Consider the following 19,489-nt stretch of genomic DNA (forward strand, 5'->3'; position numbering starts at 1 on the left):
TCATCTTTTTTTTAGGTTTTATGATGTATCTATGTATATAAAACATTACTCACAAAGAGATGATCTGGAGATTACATGCATAAATTTTAGGTGGATCCCAACAGACAACATCACACATTCCATACACTGGCTCAGTGCCACAGCTAGGATTCGTATCTTATCGTTTAGAAACAGCCTCCCTCGTAAACTTCATGCTGCGTAGTACTACCTTTTGTAAGGATTCATTTTTACAGAGCTAATACCTCCATAGAAAGGATGGTTAGTTACCTTTGTAACTGTTGTTCTTTAAGATGTGTTTCTCATCTCCATTCCAATATGTGTGTGCATGATTGTTGGAAGACTTTTCCCTAGTGGTATTCGTCGGGTCAGCTATAGCATCCCCTGAAGTAATGCCTCACAATGTCATAAATATACCCCTGCCAACCAGACTCCGGCTTCTCTTCCTTTTTTCTGCTTCAGAGGGGTAGCCAAGTTAGTCTGTAACTAGAAAAACTTAAGTCTAGCAGCACCTTAAAGACTAACAAAACATGTAGATGGTATCATGAACTTTCCTGGGCACAACCCAGTTCTTCAGTTTCATCTGAAGAAGTGGGTTGTGCCCAGGAAAGCTCATGATACCATCTACATGTTTTGTTAGTCTTTAAGGTGCTTCTAGACTATTCATTGTTTAAGTTTTTCCTTTTTTCTGCCAGTGATAGTTGTTGATGATTTAGACTTTTTCACAGCACACAGTTCTTCCCTAGTGTGTAGTTAGAATTCTTTGTTGCGTACACAGAGTTAGTTAGATTGTTAGTGTTTGGAGGGGGCTTTCTGCGAATCCTGTGGGACATGCAGTGGCCGCGAGGGTTTAAACAATGTGTTAAGTGTGGGAAGCGGAAGCGGAAGCGGATGCCTATGGGCGACCCACGTGCTGAATATTTGCAGTGTCTTTTAGAAGGCCATCTTCAAGACAAGTGTAACAGTAGGGGTTTCAAGTCTTGTACTAAAGGTGAGAGAGACCAGAGACTTAAGTTGCTCCTAACAGAGCTAGCAATCTGCCCCCATGACACAGCTTCAAATCCCTCGGGATGTAGCACGCTGTCATTGGTACGGGACACTTTGGCACTGAGACAGGAGGAGCAATGATTTGAAGTAGTAACAGGATTCAGTGCTTGTAATCTGATTAACTAATAGAGCAAATTCGACTGGAAAATTAAACAAAATCTTGTGGAAATGGAGGAAAATCCCACTTCTCACAGTTTACTATTTTCCAACTGGAAAAAATATAAATATTGTGTTTCTCTACTTTCAGACACTTTTTAATCTTTACCCTCTTTTTCCAGTGGAAGGAAGAAGGGGGGGAGAATGTGGTGGAAACTAAATTCCAAAAAATTGATGTCAGCTACGTGGTGGATAAACCTGTAACCAAACTAGAGTGGTTTGGTAGGTGGAGTTTCAGTACACACAGCCAAAATGGGGATTCATAGTCTCACCTGCCTGCTCATGTGGTTTCAGCTACCCTTCTGGATTCATCACCTTACTTCTAATAAAACCAGTTGTAATTTTTCTTTGCACTTTTTAATACAGTATATTGTTACTCCACACATAATAGACTTAAAAGCATTGAAATGTGGGGGCATTTGAGAATGGGCAGCAAAACTGATGTAAAGCAATGTGGGGCTAGAAGGGATCATCAGAGGTAACCATGTATAGTCCTCTGCAGTGTGGCAGAACGAAGTAAACCGAGACCATCCCTGAGAGGTGTTCCTCCTAGACCACCCTATTTTTTAAAACCTCCCATGGTAAGGGGATCCCACAACCTTCTTGAAGGCCTATATTTCAGGTGTCAACTATCTTTACAGTTGGAATGCTTCTCCTAATATCTAACAAATCATTGTTGCAGATCAGGTTCATTGTTTGTCCTACCTTCAGTGAACATGGAGAACAATTGATCCTTGACCTCTTTATAACAACCCTTAACATAACCTTCAGCTATCAGGTTCCCCTCAGTTTTCTTTTCTCAAGATTACACATGCCCAGGGTGTTTAATCTTTTCTCAGAGGTCAGATTTTCTAAAACTTTTACCTTTTGAACCCTTTCCAATGTGCCCACATCTTTCCTAATGCGTGGGACCCAGAAATGGACACAGTATTCTCCAGCTGAGGCTTCACCAGTATATAACAGGACAATTAACTTACGGTGGCTGGTTTGAGTGTTAGGGTCACAGAGGATCTTCCTTGTAATTCACTTCCTATGAGCATAGAAGGTCTCAGCTGTGTCTACTGCACTATTCCCTACCATCTTGGAACTCCCAGAGGCCCCTTCAGAGGGAAAGGGAACCGCAGCTATGGAGGGGCAGGAAAAGGGGAAGACACATGTAGTTCCCTTTAAAAACCTGCAGAAAGCTAGCAACATGGGGCTTAATGAACTCTTCAACAGGCCCCTTTGCTCTGGTCAAACCCTTTTAGGGGATAGGGCTAGGAACAGTAACTGAGGGGACCCCTAGCAGCAGGGCTCCAATTAAGTGACTTGGTGAGGGAGCAGTGGAGAGCAGCAGGACTCCTAGGGTACGTCTATACTACATGGCTCCGTCGACGGAGCCATGTAGATTTGTTTTTTTTGGCAAAGGGAAATGAAGCTGCAATTTAAATAGTCGTGGCTTCATTTAAATTTACATGGCTGCCGCACTGAGCTGACAAACAGCTAATCAGCTGTTTGTCGGCTCAGCGCGCTAGTCTGGATGTTCCCCTGCCGACATGAAAGCCTTTTATTGACATCCCCTGTAAACCTCATCCTACGAGGCATAAGGAGGATGTCGATAAAGGGCTTTCAGGTTGGCGCGGAGCGTCCAGACTAGCGCGCTGAGCCGACAAACAGCTGATCAGCTGTTTGTTGGCTCAGCGTGGCAGCCATGGAAATGTAAATGAAGCCGCGATTATTTAAATCGTGGCTTCATTTCCCTTTGCCTATCTGTCTAATCTACATGCCTCCATCAACGGAGGCATGTAGTCTAGACACACCCCTATTGTGGCACAAGTGCTGGAGGGATCCGTGTGCCATTTGTGGTAGAACTGCTACTCACTTGCTGGCTAGAGGGGTGGCGGTTCACAAATACAAACTCCTACCTCTGCTGAGTTCTGTAGGAGGAGGTGAGCCACCCTCCAGGACAAGATGTAGATCCTCAACCCTTCTTCATTCCAGCAGGCTGTGCCTCTATATATGTTTAAGGGGCAGCAGAGGGGATGTTTATGGGTTTGTGGCAGTTGGGACACATTTCTGTTCATTTCTCATATTACAGCTCATGCTTCAGTCACAATTTCAGTTTGCTTCCCACTGATGAGGCTTCTTAAGAGATCAAAGATTTCTCGAAAGTGCCAATTTTAACAGGCCAGGGAGCTCATTTAATCTGTTTGGGGCTTCTGTACAGTAACTGCCTAACATGTTCTTTGTGTAATTAGTGCACAACATGGCTGTTGTAGAATGGTGTTATGCTGACAACTCGCCAATATACCTCTTTGCCCCTTCCTTACGTGTCGTCTTCTACCCCACAGCGTTTGTGTGTCTGACATCTCGTGGATGTCCAAACAGAACTCTTAATTATTCTGCACCCCTACACACACACCTCCACTGCCCCCACCACTCCCTCTGCCCTTCTTTCTTGATCATTGTGGACAACACCACCGGCCTCTGTCACTCAGGCCCATAAGCTGGGTGTTATTTTTGACTCAGCCCTTTCTCTAGATCAGTGGTTTTCCACCTACTTATCATTGTGGGTTGTACATGCAGGCCACAAAGTGTTTCCTGAGCTGCAGGTTGAGATCCACAGTGCTCCCCACCAAACCTCCTCCAAACTCCCAGGCCCAGTGCTCCCTGCCCAGAGACCCCTCCACAGAGTGGAGCCAGGAGCAGAGTGCTGAGTACCGGGTAGATGACAGGGATCTTGACTCTGGACCCCACAGCACAGGGAACCCCATTCTTGTACCCCACCATGACCCTATACCTATTGTGTGGGTTCAAGCAGCAGCTGAGACCCTGACTCTGATGTGCAGAGGTGGGTGGCAGCTGGCAGCTCAGAGACCAGCCTTGCCATGCAGAGCTGGTTGGAAGCCAGCAGCCTGTTCTGTGAGACTGGGTAGCAGCTGGCAGCTCAGCCCTCGGAGCCTGCTGTGCAGTTGAACATGTGGAGCTAGGTGACAGCCAACAGTTTGGACTGGGAGCCTACTGCGCAGGGCCAGGAAGCAGCTGGAAGCCGGACCCAGAGCTTGAGGTGGGGGGATGGACACAGCCCTGTGTGCAAATTGAGATGCATGAGGCTTGTGGCTGAGGATCGCATCGCTGCTCAAGATTGTTACATCCAGACTGTTTCAAAATGTGCTGATCAAACTAGCCTCTCCTATTTGTCCACACAATTAAAACTCTCATCGCCGTTCTAGGCTCTCATCATCTCTCTCTTCGATTACATCTTTTTTGACCTTGACAAATATAGCCTTGCCCTGCTTATATCCATTCAAAAATGCTGCGGCAGCAAAGAGGGCGGTGACCCTCCCTCAGGCTACATCTACACTGCGGGTGTTTTGCAGAAGAGGAAATGCAAATGGGTGCTCATTTGCATATCTCCTTCCAATCCTTTTTGTGGAAGAGGTTTTTGCAATAAAAAGCCCTGCACAGACGGGGTCATTTGTCAGAAAAAAAACCCTTTTGTGCAAGAGCCTGTAAACCTCATTTTTTGAGGAATAAGGGCTCTTGAGCAAAAGTTTTTTTTCCCAACAAATGGCCCCATCTACACAGGGCTTTTTATTGCAAAAACCTCTTACACAAAAAGGATTGGAAGAAGATATGCAAATGAGCGCTCATTTGGGCTGGGCTGGGCTAAGTCTACACCTGGGCTATGTCTACACTGGTGCGATCTTGCACCAGAGATATGCAAATGAGGCTAAGCGTGAAATATCGCTGAGCCTCATTTGCATCTCTAACGAGCCGCCATTTTGCGGAATTGGCTCTTGTGCCAGAAGGAGCGTCTACACTGCCCCTTCTTGCGCAAGAAAAGCCTTCTTGTGCAATGCCATAATGCTGATTATTTTCAGGAATAACGGCATTGTGCAAGAGGGTTTTTCTTGTGCAAGAAGGGGCCATGTAGACAGCTTCTTCTGGCGCAAGGGCCTCTTCTACAAAAATAGCAGCTCATTAGGTATGCAAATGAGGCTCTGCAATATTCCACGCTTAGCCTCATTTGCAAGATTGCGCCAGTGTAGACATAGTTCTGCAGTGTAGACATAGCCTCAGTCTCATCTCTTTCTTTGCAGCCCGCCACTGCCTCCCCCTTTTCTATTGAAATGTAAGTTGCTTGTCTTCACTTTCAAGGACTTTCATGCTCTACCCTCACCTATCATGCCTCTGTGACAAGAGTGCTGGGGTGCAGCCTGGGGCTGTAGCACCACTGTGTCCCCTTAACCCACCCAGCCTGCTTTAACGGTGCTTTACTAGTTGCAAGCAGCAAACCCCTCCAACACAACAGCATGTTGAGCCCTACACCCAGCTGCCAGAGCCACTCATGAATCACTCAGAGAGAAGCACCTGTCAAATCCCTCCAGTTCCCAGCCTTGTAAGTAAAGAATATGATGTCTTGCACTGCTCAAGACATGCAGTGCTACTTTGTTGATGGGTTCACCAATCATAGAATCATAGAATCACAACCTCTTCAGCAATGGAAAGTGGATATTCACCAGCCTTTGTAATATTTGAGCAAACTTACCAAAGCCTTCGGGCAAACTCACTGGTAAAGATTAAACCGTAAAACAAGTACAGTATATTGCTTACAAAAGATAGATATTAAGTGACTAGAAATTATAGGCAAAAGCCAGAGTTAGTTGCCAAACGAAATAAAATATAAGCAGTCTAAAATCTCAACCTTGTGGGACTGGGCAGCAACTAATCAGTTTTTTTTCCTCACCCCAGTGGGTATTGGAGTGCATAGTACAGAAATTTCACCCTTGAAACCTGGGCAGTCTCCCTTATTGGAGTCCACAGTCTTCTGAGTGTCCTGTTTCCTTGTAGCACAGGTGTGAGCAGAAGAAAGGGCAAACATGTAGCTACTTGTTCAGTTTTATACTTTGGGTCCATGCACTTGGAGAACACAAATCCAGACATGTCTGGTGCACACTGCTTTGTCCCCAGGCAAGGCTGAGCAATTCCCCTGATGTGGTTTACGCAGGTGAGTCATTGAATTGTAGCTCCCTTGATGGACAATAGCTGTTGATGGTGGTTTAACCTGAAGGAGAGGGTATGCAAACAGTTTATCTCATTGTTCCCTTGTGTTCTATTGTCACTTGTCTTATACAGTACTGAATTTGTAGTTTCCTTAGGATTATTTTTTTGTTTTCTGTTTATAGTGCCCCTTGCACAATAGGGTCATGGCCCAGCCCTGGATCTTGTAGGTACTACCACAATATAAAGAATAAACAATAATGTAAGTATATTTTGCCAGGCACAGTACTGGTGGTACTGTATATACTGTATGCTGCGAGTGAATGAGGCATATGGCATGTAATTGCACAGCTCATTGTTAGCAAATGGTGATAATGCAGTGAGTGCTGCTAGGATCTAGGCACTTCACTGCCAGTTGCTACTGGTGCAGCTAGTAATCCTGGTTTATAATGAGCAGCAGCCCCCTTTTTGTCTGGGTTTGTGCCCTGTCTGCTACGAAGACAAAACTAGGTGTGGCTTTGTCTGGTATTGGACCAGGATGTCATCTTGAACAGTGCTCTGCTCAGGTCCTGCTGCCATGATCTCGCAATCATACACATGAGGTCACGCTGACAGGGACATGGAGAAATGCTCTTGAAAATGGCATCCTCTATGGGCTGCATAACCACAAACTACTCAGTTGACCCCACTCCACTCCCCAGTCAGTGCAGCTCCCTCAGCCTCCTGGGGCTGCCTGGCTTCAACTCTGCCAAGGCTGGAGTCATGCCTTCAGCCCTCCCTATGCTCCTGGAGCGGGGCTGTTGGCCACTCATGTTCGGGGGGAAGGTGGCAGGGCCGGCTTTAGGCCAATTTGACCCATTCCCCGGAATCGGGCCCTCCGCCTAAGAGGCCTCTGTGCTGGCTGCTCCTCTCCCACAGCTCTTTGGCGTGCTGGGCGTGCTGCGGGAGGGGGTATTGGCCCTGGAGGAGCACGGCAGCTTCCCTGGATTTAAAGGGGCTGTGACTTTAAAGGGGCTGTGACTCTTTTTTTGTGTGAGTGTGTTTTTTTTTTTTTCTCAACAAAAAATCCTGGCTGCCGGGGCCCTGTCGAAACTGTTCGAATTGGGCCCCACACTTCCTAAAGCCAGCCCTGGAAGGCGGAGAGGCTCAGGAAGGCTGCAGACTGGGTTCAAAGGTGTGGGGTGCTGGCTGCCAGTACTCTGGGTATTGGGGAGGACTGTGGGCTGCCCATGCTTGGAGGACAGGGGGCCACAGGACACCTATGCTTGGCAGCAAGAGGGGTGTGTGTGGGCCACTCATGGTCTGGGGACTGGAGAAGGCTACATGCCACCCATGCTCGGGAGGCCTGCCCATAAAGTGGGGGGCTTGGCTCCCACAGGGGTCATGGATGGCAGGGGCAGGTTTCGATGGGATGGGGCTGTGGGCTTGTGCCTTGCCTGCGACAGCCCTAGTTCACCCACTACCTAGGCCTGGAGGATTGCCATTACAAGGTCATGTTGGCAGAGGAAGGGGAGCATCATGTAGGTTGGGGTGGGCCCATGCTGTTACCAGCAGTGCTGGAATGTCTGGTGTTACGGGAACAAATGAATGGTCATTCTATGGTAGTTACAAGATGTACTGCAGGCTATGTGACACGCCAGTGATCCCAGTGGGTATGTGATATCGTGCAGGCTGGTGGTGATGTGCAGGAAATAGGTCGCAGAATGTCTCCTGTGTCAGATGGAGGGTATACAACATTGCCAACTCTTGTGATTTTATTGTGAACTTATGATGATCTGCTCATAGCTCCAGCCTTGAAATCATCTGACTGTGAAAGAAGTTAAGCTTGTGCTATTTAAGAACATCAAGTTTCTAGCACTTGAGGCTACAGAGGACAATAAACTCGGAAAATATGACCTCTTTGAGGCTTAAACTAGAGAGATATTTTTTAAACTGACCCAGTATTTATGTTTACTATCATGGGACTGTTAGGTCAAGTTTCCTCATAGCCTGATTCCTGAACATCTATCTATTCATGGCTATTTTAAAGTCTGTTCAAGAATTCCTTATAAATGGTAAGAGCTAGGATCACCACACTTGGAATGCAGCTTCCTCTTTCCTCACTTAAAGCAAGGTCAGGATTTGATTGTGCGAGGAAAACGGGAAGTGTGGGGAATGGGACTGTCTTCCAGAACATGGAAAGGGAGGAGGTAGAAAGAGGAGAGACAGCTATACTGCGGTGACCGCTGGGGCAGCTGTACCACAAAGGGCTGGAGCTTGCCATACTGCCTGCCACCCAACCGGCTAAGTGAGGGTCCCCCCTTCCTGGGAAATGCTCCTGGTGGCCTGCAAGGGGGGAGGGTGAAAGCCCCCACTGGTCCCCTCTTGCCCTGGAAAGGGATGGAGGGAAGCAAAAGCCTCCATTGATCCCACACTAAGGGTACATCTAGACTACAGGCTTTTGTCAACAGAAGTTTTGTCGACAGATTCTGTCGACAAAGCTTCTGTCGTCAAAGAGTGTCTAGACTACATTCAGTTCTGTCGACAAAGCAAGCTGCTTTGTTGACAAAACCCTGTAGTCTAGACACAACCTTTGGGTACGTCTAGACTACATGCCTCTGTCGCCAGAGGCATGTAGATTAGGCTACCCAACATAGGAAAATGAAGCTGCAATTTAAATAATCGCCGCTTCATTTAAATTTACATGGCTGCCGCACTGAGCCGACAAACAGCTGATGAGCTGTTTGTCGGCTCAGCGCGATAGTCTGGACGCGCAGGTGTCGACATCAAAGGTATTGGCTTACCTGGGTGGTCGACAAATACCTTTGATGTTGACACCCGCGCGTCCAGACTATCGCGCTGAGCCGACAAACAGCTCATCAGCTGTTTGTCGGCTCAGCGCGGCAGCCATGTAAATGTAAATGAAGCGGCGATTATTTAAATCGCCGCTTCATTTTCCTATGTCGGGTAGCCTAATCTACATGCCTCTAGCGACAGAGGCATGTAGTCTAGACATACCCCTAGATGCAATAACACCTTCTGTTGACAGAACTCTGTCGACAAAAGGCGTTATTCCTTGTAAAATGAGGTTTACCAGCATCGACAAAACTGCTGAGTTCTGTCGACGTTATGTCGACAGAACTCAGCGGTAGTGTAGACGCAGGTTTAGTTTTGTCGACAAAAATCCACTTTTGTTCACAAAACTCTGTAGTGTAGACCCACCCTAAGAGTCCCCTGTCCTGAGCGCCCCGAGCCCTCCACGCACAGTGAAATTTCGTATAGGTGCTGTCCTATCCCACCCCCCAGGGAAGCTGACAGGGCAGGGCCTGTAAGAAATGTAAGTTACTTCCCCTGTCACCTGACCTCTGCAGACAGCAACACGGAGTAGGTCAATGACGTCGCGGGGGGGGGGGGGCGCTACTGGAGCCTGGGGCTGTGCAGCCAAGGGCGGACGCGAGCGCAGTGTCCGTCCCATGTTGCCCTTGGGAGAGACTAGACACGTGCTGCTCTCTCCCCGCCCCCGCCCTCTTCGTACCCTGGGGCGAACGTTTAGCGTGACGGCATTCTAGCCACCGCCATTGGCCGGTCTCTAGGGGCGCGGGGACGCGCTGTCCAATCCGGAGGCGCGTTAGCGGCCCGCCCTGCCCCCGCTCCCCACCGAGGGTAAGTTCGATCGGCGGCGGGGCCGGCTGGAGGAGCCGGTGGTGGCGCGTGCGGGAGGATGGCGGTTACCCTGCGCGCGGGCCGTTTGGGCGCATTGCGCTGAGTCACGAGCCTCCCCCACCCCCTCCCCGCAAGTCCCCGCTGGATGGAAGCTCCGGGCGGGCTCCGGGTCCGGGCGCTGCGTCGCTCCGCGCGGGCTCCGCGGGGCCGCTACTGGGCGCTGCCCACCGCGCTGCTCTGCCTGTACGGCTTCTTCGCCAGCCTGCGGCCCTCCGAGCCCTTCCTCACCCGCTTCCTGCTCGGGCCCGACAAGAACCTCACCGAGAGCCAGGTACCGCGCGGCCGGGGAGGCTGAAGCGGGGATCGGGCGGGGCCGGCTCGCTGCGCACCCCCCGGGGGTTCCCCAGGCGGCAGTCACCCAGCGCCGCACTGCGCCCCCCTTCCTGCAGTGCTGCTCCCCCTCCAGAGGGTGGGGGGTGTTAGGGCTTCCGTGCCCGGCCGGTGGCCCAGGGCCGGGGACTGCCTGCCTGGTGCAGAGGGAGCTGGGGGTCGGGAGACAAAATGGGCTCGCCCTTGGCCGTGTCCCCTGCTGAAATGTGACGTTGTGTTAGGTCTGTTGGTTTTTGTTGTTCGGCTGCTGAGCGTGGCTTAAGGCAGGCGGGGGCGCCTGCGTGTTAGTGCAGGGTAGCAATGAGTCAGGGCAGCCGCTCTGCCACTGATTCTGTCTGTGAACCTGGGGAAAGTCACTGAAACTCATGCTTCATCTTCCCTTTCTGTGTATTGGGGTGATAGGTTTTGTAAAGAGCTGGAGATCATCCAGTTATGAGTTCATCAGTGCACTGCAGGACAGGGGGTTAGTACTGTAAGCTTGTCCTGTGTTGCCATACTAAGGTGCTTCAGTGCAAAACAGGAGGGAGTATGGCTAGATCAGGGGTGGGCAATAATTTGTGATGGTGGTGGGCACTGTAAGAATTTGGTAAGTAATTGAGGGCCACACTCGCCCATGATCTTAATGGAGGTCTGGGCTGGAGGCTGAGTGTAGAAGGGAGCTAAGGGGTTGGGGCTGTAGGGCTTGGGAGGGGATATGAGTACAGGAGAGGATTATGACCTGGAAGAGAGAGGAGCAAGGGGGTGCTGGGTCTGGCAGGGGGTTGTGACCTGGGGCAAAGGATTGGGGTGCAGAGTGTGGGAGGGAGTATGAGTGCAGAAGTGGGGATACAGAGGATTTGGGTTGTAACCTGGGGAAGTGGTGCAGGAGGGGAAGCAGAAGATTGAGACACAGACGGTCTGGGATGGCAGGTGCAGTCTGGGATGGCTCTGGTTAGGAGGTATTTACCTAGGCTTCTCCTGGCCAGCATCCCAGCTGGATTTTCAGGCAAGCTTCCTGCCTTTCACATACACTGCCGTCCCACATGCCTGCTCAGAGGGGCTAGCTGTGGGGGCCATGTGTTCTCTGCATGCTGCGAGTCCCAGGATTGGGTTCTTCAGCCCAGGCAGCTCCTTTTGGATGATTTCTAGCATGCAGCGTGTAGAGACCACATGGCTCCCACATCTGGGCCTCTTTGAGCTGCATGGGGAGTGCAGAAAGCCTGTCCGAAGTAGTTACCAGTCCCTAGGCTAGATCTTTGCCCCCTCCTAAAAAAAGCGTGGGGAGTGGACAGGAGGAGGAATTTGTAACTGATGAGAGCATGAAGTCATGTTAGCTATCTTACGATAAATTAGGGGCAGCGAGCCTTTTTGGGTGGGGGGGGGCCACTGACTAGGGATGTTAAATTGCGGTTAATTGAGTAGTGGATTGAATTTCCATTGACTAGTCAATAGGCACTTCTGCATTTCTCCTTTAAAATATACAAGTAAAATGTACATTTCAAAGGAGGAATGCAGAACTTTGCTTGCAGCCTGGGCCAGCAGGAAATCCCGCTGACTCCAGGCTGCACATGGGTACCAACTTTGAAATGTACAAGAGTCCCCAGCGGGGGCTCTTGTGCTTTTCAAAGCCATGGAGCCCGGGGTCAGTAGGGGACTCAGAGTCCCCTGCTGACCCTAGGCTCCATGCTGCACTGCATGCTGTGCGGAGCCCGGGATCAGCTGGGCAGTCCCCAACTGACCCCGGGCTCCACAGCGCTGCCATGGAACTCGGGGTCAGCTGGGGACTCCCCACCTGATTCTGGGCTTTGCGCCACAGTGGAACCTGGGGTCAGCTAGGGATTCCCCAGCTGACCCCGTGTTCCATGCCACCTTGAAGTACCCTTTCTCTCTTCCCCTCCCCCCCACTCTTTGCTGCCTCTGATAGAGGCAGCAAGGGGGGTGGGGGGGAATCGACTAGTCACCTGACTATCTAATAAGCATTTGATTATTGGATAGTCAACTAGTCTTTAACATCCCTATCACTGACCCACAGAAAAATCAGCCGGAGGCTGCACAAAAGTGAGAAGCACTGACTGAGAAGGACAAAGGCACTCCCCACATTCTCCTCACGCACCAGAGCCTATGGGGGCCCAGGGTAGTAGATTTTGTGTGCTCTAGCCCTGTGAGTAGATGCCTGGGTGGCTGGAGCACCAACGCAGGCTCCCCAATGCTGAACCTCACGGGCTGGATCCAGTCAAACCAGGGGCTGCATCCAGCCCTTGGGCCTGAGACATCCCACCCCTGATATGAATCCTAGTGGAGAGAAGGCATGGACAGTTTTTACCCTCTGTACCTAGGTAAGGTGCGAGGAAATGTGCCTAGCCACATTTTGTTAAAAAGGACTTGTGCCTTATCTCCAGTAGAATTTTTATAGCCAGATCACTAAAATATGCCTTAGTGACTTTTCTGTAAAAAATAATAATAATAATAATAATTTTTTGAGGGGAGGGGGTAATCTAGTGAAGACATTACCTTCTTGCTATTAGAGGCTCAAATCTCTGGCCTGTTTTTGGCCTAGCTGACCTAGGTGTATGGAGGGGTTTAAAAATTAAAAAATGTGAGGTCTCTGAGGGTCTTCATATCAGTAAATTTCAGTATAATGACTCTCAGTCATGGGTGACTGAATTCAGATTGGTGGTATGGAGCAAAAATATTTTTTTTTGTTTGCGCACCGCGCTGCCTCTCTTCCCCCCCCCCCCCCCCCGCATGTTATCTACTTTCTTGATATTCCATACCTGTAAATGTCTCAGAAATATGTACCAGGAATTTAAAAATAACTGTTGTGTTGAGACAGCAGTTTTCAGTGTGTATAAAACAGCACCCTCTCTTGATAAATACTTTCAAATAGCACACACTGCTTGTGGGACCACTCTTATTTAGCTCTGCAAAAGCAAGCTTGAATCCAAAAGCCTTCTAGTCCACAGATTTATTTTTTTTACTTTAAAAAAACAAAGCAACAGGAACATCAGATTTCTGTTTGAAATGCATTTGTACACGATTTAGTGGCAGCAGGAGTTGGTTGGTGTGGCATTGGACATTGCTGCCTGTGTTTCTTACAAGATGATGGAAGTGTTAGTCAATAATTGGCCCTGTCATGCAGACAGCATGTAGATTAAGAGCATCTTTGGGGCTTGAGCTCTGCAGTTCAGAGCGGAGTGAGTATGAGGGATGTAAAATGTTAACTGATTAACTAATATAAATCAGACTTACTGCTAATGTATTCAGTTAATGCTTACATATCTCTGGGGGAAGGCAGATCTGTACGGAGGTAAAAGGACTGGGACTAGCAATGTAAAATCCTGGTTAATCAGTTAAACATTAGAGAGACCTAACATTTAGCCAGTTAACTGATTAAGCAGGATCTGGGCAGGATCCTGCTGCTCCTTGCTCGCAGCAGGTGGGAAGCTACTCCAGCCCTTACCAGTTAACCTTTCACAAACCTACGTGGGACCTCAAGTAAAATGTGGTGCTGCAGCACCTGCCGCAGGCTTGCTTCTCGCACCCATGTTGTGAACTGGTTAATGGTTAAGTGTTTGATCAGTATAGTTTTAATTGTTTAGGTTTTTATTTTTTTTAAATGCTATTTACATGTCTAGTGTATGCAGCAGTGAATTAGATATAGAACAATGAAGGTGCTTCACTTTTGAGAGCACATGTGATCAGGGCTATTTGCTTAGGGTGGGAAGAAGAACAGTGTGGAAATCTGACTGGAAGAGAGAACTCTGGAGTTAATTGGAAGCTTTGGAGGAGGATCAAGGCAAAGTCTATCTGAGGTTATTGAAGACATTTCTCACCCTCCTTCCCACCGCCCCACCCCAAAAATTCTACACTGCTGATTTGTAGGGAGTGACTGTTCCTTTGGTGGGCTTCAGTTTTTATCTAATCTTGGTCTGTGGGATGTGGAGCAGCCTTTGTCCATGGGGAGGATGGTAGCGGGTGTGGGTGTGGCAGGGCAAGTGGCACTGAGGAGCTAGTGCTGGGGGGAACCAGCTGTAAGCTAGCTCCCTCCAGCACAGGCTCCTGCCACCCCCCCCCCCCCCCCCGCTGCCTCTATAGAAACAGCAAAGCAGGGGGAGAGACAGGCAGGTCCACGGGAGCCGATACGTGCAGGGAGCTGGCTTGAAAGCTGGCTCCCACTTGTATCTGCTCCAGTCTGTCACCCTCACCTTCCATGATGCTGCCTCTCTATCAGAGGCAGCAGTGTGGGGATGGGGAGGAGGAAGGCAGATCTGGTGCTTGTGGGGAGCCTGCTTAAAGCCAGCTCATTGTGGGCACCGGCTCTCTGCCCCCCCCCCCTCGCTGTCTCTAATACAGAGTCAGTTTGGGAGGGGGGGAGGAGGGGTTTGTAGTTGATAGGATTAACCAATAAGTACAGGCTTATTGCTTAGTCATTGACTGTACCCAATGTCCCTAATTCTTAGACCATCCCTCTTGAATTTGCTCCTAAAAAATTCCAATGACAGGGATTCCACAAAAAATTAGAGGGAAAACTGGTTATGTCCACGTGTAGAATGACCTTTTATGTGCAACAATATGGAGGTGATGTATGACATGACATAAGTAATTCCACACAGACCGTGTGTGTGGCCGTGGTGCTGACAGGTTGGAGTGCGGGAGAGGGCAGACGGTTAGGGGTGCAGGGTGAGAGCAGTGGCTCCCAGTATGGACTCTGGGCTGGGGCTGGGAATGCGGGATTGGAGGTGTAGGCAGCTCTACGGAGACAGGACTGCCTTCAGACCTCTCACCCCAGCAGCTTGGGGCCAGGTGACAGGTGCCTCTCCACAGCAGCTACAGCTCCACTGGGCACAGCAGGGAGAGAGGTGCCTGTTCTCTCTTCTGTCCCCCACCCCCCCAGCTGGGTCAGGTCTATGCTAGGCTGGGTGGGGACTAGGGATGTTAGCAGCCACCTGGCTAACTGTTTAATAGGTAAGTGCTTGCTTATTGGTTAATGGTCCCAGTTCTTTTTTCTAAGTATCAAAACTCAAGGCTACTGTTACCTTTAGCTCTCTATACAGCACTAATTAGAGTTATGGGGGAGGAAAGTTGTATTCAGTATATTGTTGTAGAGATCACTTGTTGGCATTACTGGGAAATGGTTTTGCTAGCTGCTCCTTCAGTGTCTGTGTAGAGGATTTTTTTTTCCAACCTTGAAATAAACAGAGTTTACTTGCCCAGGTGTTTGTTAATGCTTTGCTTTTCTTCTCATAGGTTTTCAATGAAATTTATCCAGTATGGACTTACTCTTATTTGGTGTTGCTGTTTCCTGTGTTCCTTGCAACAGACTATCTCAGGTACAAACCTGTAATCCTTCTCCAGGGACTGAGCCTTATAGTGACATGGTTCATGCTGCTCTACGCCCAAGGATTGCTAGCTATTCAGTTCCTCGAGTTCTTCTATGGATTAGTGACTGCTACGGAGATTGCCTATTATTCCTACATCTATAGCATTGTGGACTTGAACATGTACCAGAAAGTCACCAGCTACTGCCGAAGTGCCACCCTGGTGGGTTTTACTGTGGGTTCTATCTGTGGACAGGTTCTGGTGTCAGTTGCCAGTTGGTCACTGTTCAGCTTGAACGTCATCTCTTTGACCTGCGTGTCTGTGGCTTTTGCTACAGCCTGGTTTCTGCCAATGCCACAGAAAAGTCTTTTCTTTCATCACACCTTGAGCAGCCAGGTCATTAGGGAAATGAAAATTATAGACTGTAAAAATGGAGCTGTTGTCCAAGATGATTCTGCCTTAAAGAGGGTCCCTGGGTGGGAAGACATTGAATCAAAAGTTCTCTTAAACAAAGAGGAGCATTCTGCAGAGACACAGGTAAGCTGTGCCGTTGTCTTCCATTTCCTTGGAACATGCTTATTATGGCCATCTTGTATATGTAGAGAACTGTGTGTTTCAATTACCTGATAGTAAAAGGAATCTCTCTTCATCTCCTCACCTATTTGTGGCATGGGAGAGTGCTTTCCTGACTTCCTTTTCATCACTCAGTATTGTCATGTAGTATTCTTGCAGGTATCTGCTCGCTTTAAAATTATCTATAGTACCAAACTTTTTTATAGAGGAAATTCATACATTCTCATTAGGTTATTTCAGAAATGAAATACTCTGCAGGAGGAGGAGGCAGTGAGAACCTAATGGGTGTCCATAGTACAGTGAATGCACCCAATGATATCACACTATAAAGCTTTTAATCACCAGCTCAATAACTGGGTGAAAACAAAACTGAAGATCTAAGAATTGTATTGCAACATGAACTTCCTAAACATTTCATCTGGCCAGGAAGAGATTGTAACAGTGCAAGAAGTTAGTGGTGTGCCCTAAGTTCTGATACAAATTTGTAGGAATATTTTAAATACAGTTTGAACCTCCTAAATCTGGGACTCTCTTGTCCAGCAACTGCTAGGTTCCAGTAGGATCATGGATATTGCTGGACCAGAGAGCCCCGGTGTCCGGGTGTGTGAGCTGATCAGGAGTCCAGCTGTAGGAGCTCCATCCTGGGGAGCCCCAGTTGGTCATGGCCCAGCGGGGCAGTTGCAGGGCAGGCAGCTATGGAGTCCCGTCCATAGGAAGCCCTGGCTGGGTGTGGCAGTGGCTGGGCAGGCATGGAGCTCCAACTAAGTGGGACAGCCATAGAGCCCCATCCCTGGGAAGCCCCAACCAGGTGGGACAGAAGCAGGGCTGTGGCACCTAGGGAACTCCATCCCTGGAGAGCCCAAGCGAGCTGGTAGAAGTAGGCCAGAGCCAAGCCCCAATCCCAGTAGCAGCAAGGATGGTGCAGAGCCAGCTGAAATTCTTTATAATGAGTAACTATCGATTACAGCAGACACTTGTGTGGGGCAGATATAAGATCAGTAAATGGGAGAGGACTCCTACATAAAGAAGTCTTCAGGAGGAGCTTGAAATGTGATGGAGAGTCAGCACAAGGAAAAGATGTTGGGAGCTACAGAAGAGAGAGCTTTTGCACTGTTACTGGTGATCTTTGTACCACATTCCAGATCCATATCCAGATGAATGAGAGGCTGTGACACTGCTCGCCTTTCAACCTTGGGTGCCTCACAGTGCTTTGCTGTTATAGTACCCAACTTGGGTCACTCACAATCCGTCTGACACCATGCTGGTCATTCCCTGAGTGTCTGTGTACAGCCACAGCCCAGGTCCAGCAGATGCCAGTTTGCATAGGGATCTGGCCTTTTAATTGGCTCCCCTTGTAGACGAGTTCCTGCATGCCACCCTGTGCTACTGCCTAGCAGCATGAGGTGGAAAGGGTCTCCCTGGGAATGGGGCCAGACCACACTGGCTGCTGATCCCACCCACGGGGGCTATCGATCAGTCATGTAACCACTGAAATGTGATGTGGTTAAATGGCATGACTATTCAGTTGCACGATATCTTAAGATCCTTAGCAGGAAGCAAAGCACCCTGGCCCTGGTTTGCTCCACTCCCTCGAGTGATGCCAATTTTGGGGGAGCTGAGTGCAGCAAGCTGGAGCTGACCTGTTCTGCCACCCTGCGCTAGACCCCCTGGTAATCCTCTGGGTCACATAGCTCAGGGGAAAGGGCAGAGATGGGGTGGGGGTGGAGCAGAGGCAGGGCTTAGAGAAGGAGTGGATTGGAGTGTAAGGGGCTGAGCTGGGTCCAGGGGATGTTGACCTGGTCCCATGTTCCTTTAGGGATAGTCCTGTCCCCTAGCAATGACTGGAGAGAGGGCAACAATGTTGGGCTACATTTTTGCTAGAAAGATTTATCCTTTCATAGGCTAATACTGTGAATGAAACCTATTAACATTCCAGGGAATTAATCTTACCCAGTCTGATAGTTTTGCAAGGCCTCTTTACTGAGAGAGCTGGAGAACCCACTGAGCATAGATGCATGGAAGTCTTTTGTTCCTTTTGCTGATTTTTAGTGAGATGGCGTGGGGGAATTCTCAAATGACTCAGATATATAATGGATTGTTAAACAAGTGATTTTTGATTAAGTGTTCCCTGCCTTCTCACTCTCTGGTCTTCAGCCCAAAAATGTGTTAGCATAGTTCTACCTGTATCTGGAGTATTTTTTGACAGTGGCATCAACAATAGGATAGCACTTTCCTTGTCAGCTTCACTGACCATTTCATCTAGCACAGCGGTCCCCAACGTGGTGCCTGCGGGTGCTATGGCGCCCGCCGGGGCATTTATGTTCGCCTGCTAAATGATCTGGGCCGGCCCCTACCCCAGGCGCGTGGGCGGCTGCAGCCCCACCCCCGGGCGCCTGACAACCCCGAAAAGTTGGGGACCACTGATTTAGCAATAGCTGTAAGCAGGGCTCGCTGAACTGCGGCGAGCCCCACTCGCCAGCCATGGTGTCTGGCGATCTGCGCATGTACGGCTCTTCCGGGTTGCAATCTACTTGCTACAGGCAAGTAGATTGTATAATTTGTCGAGCCCTGGCTGTAAGCACCTTCGAATTCTTGTACTTGGGAGGAAAGAATATATTGAAGCAGTCAAGTGTGAGTGACCTGAGGCAAGGATCCTTTCTTTCACTGCAGTACACTTAACATGCTGAAAATACCCAGTAATAAAAATGTCATTCCATGCCATTCGATTGAAGAGTTTACTGAAAAAACCAGGTTTTTTGTTTTGTTTTTGTTTTTAACAAGTGCCCTGTAATACAAGAACAAGGAGGCCTTGTTGGAGAATCTGAAATAAAGGTAATTTTCTATTAGATCAATCTCCATCATTTATGGAGTTGAATTACACCAAATATTCTGTGGCTCCATTATTAAAAAAATAAAGCTGAATAACATTGCTCTATTTGCAGTGTTAGGATAATGATTTTGCATGTTAGGATAATGGTAATTGAATCTTAGGCACATAACTTGTTGGCTACAAGGTTCAAGGAAGAATTTTATCTCTCCGTATGTAGCATTACACACTATATGTATGTGGTGGCTTTTTTTTTTAACTTCAAGGTTTCTAGCTTCTGAATGAAAGATGTTAAGAGGAGGGTAATACAATTTGTATCGACTACACAATTAGTCAAAAAGGGGAGGTGCTTAGTAGGAGAGACCCTTGCTGCAGCTTAAATGTAGTAGGAGTTGGGCATGCAGGCAGCCTGGCTCCTCCTACATTTAAACCACAGAGGTGCAGTGGAGGTATGTTCTGGACTGGTGCCAACCAGGACTGAGCCAGGATCTCTGTGGCTTTGTGTTTAAAATGCAGAGCTGCAGTGGTCCCAGACTGGTGTGAGCTGGGCTTTCTCAGTACTGGTGTGATGGCGTG

General features: G+C 48.8%; 1 protein-coding gene across 2 annotated transcripts in view; it reads left to right on the forward strand.

Annotated features, from left to right (window-relative positions):
- Nucleotides 1–9,831: 9,831 nt before the first annotated feature.
- The window catches only part of SLC19A2 (solute carrier family 19 member 2), a 36,074-nt gene continuing 26,416 nt past the window's right edge, over nucleotides 9,832–19,489 (forward strand). The window contains exons 1-3 of one of the 2 annotated variants that reach the window (XM_075906960.2): nucleotides 9,832–10,156; nucleotides 15,442–16,050; nucleotides 18,868–18,918. In XM_075906960.2, the coding sequence (XP_075763075.2) occupies nucleotides 9,971–10,156; nucleotides 15,442–16,050; nucleotides 18,868–18,918 (846 nt within the window). In that variant the 5' untranslated portion in view covers nucleotides 9,832–9,970. The remainder of the gene's footprint in view (nucleotides 10,157–15,441; nucleotides 16,051–18,867; nucleotides 18,919–19,489) is intronic. The other variant, XM_075906971.2, reaches the window with a different exon arrangement.

The sequence above is a fragment of the Pelodiscus sinensis genome, chromosome 1, assembly GCF_052426305.1.
Source record: "Pelodiscus sinensis isolate ZL-2025 chromosome 1, ASM5242630v1, whole genome shotgun sequence".
Lineage (NCBI taxonomy): Eukaryota > Metazoa > Chordata > Testudines > Trionychidae > Pelodiscus > Pelodiscus sinensis.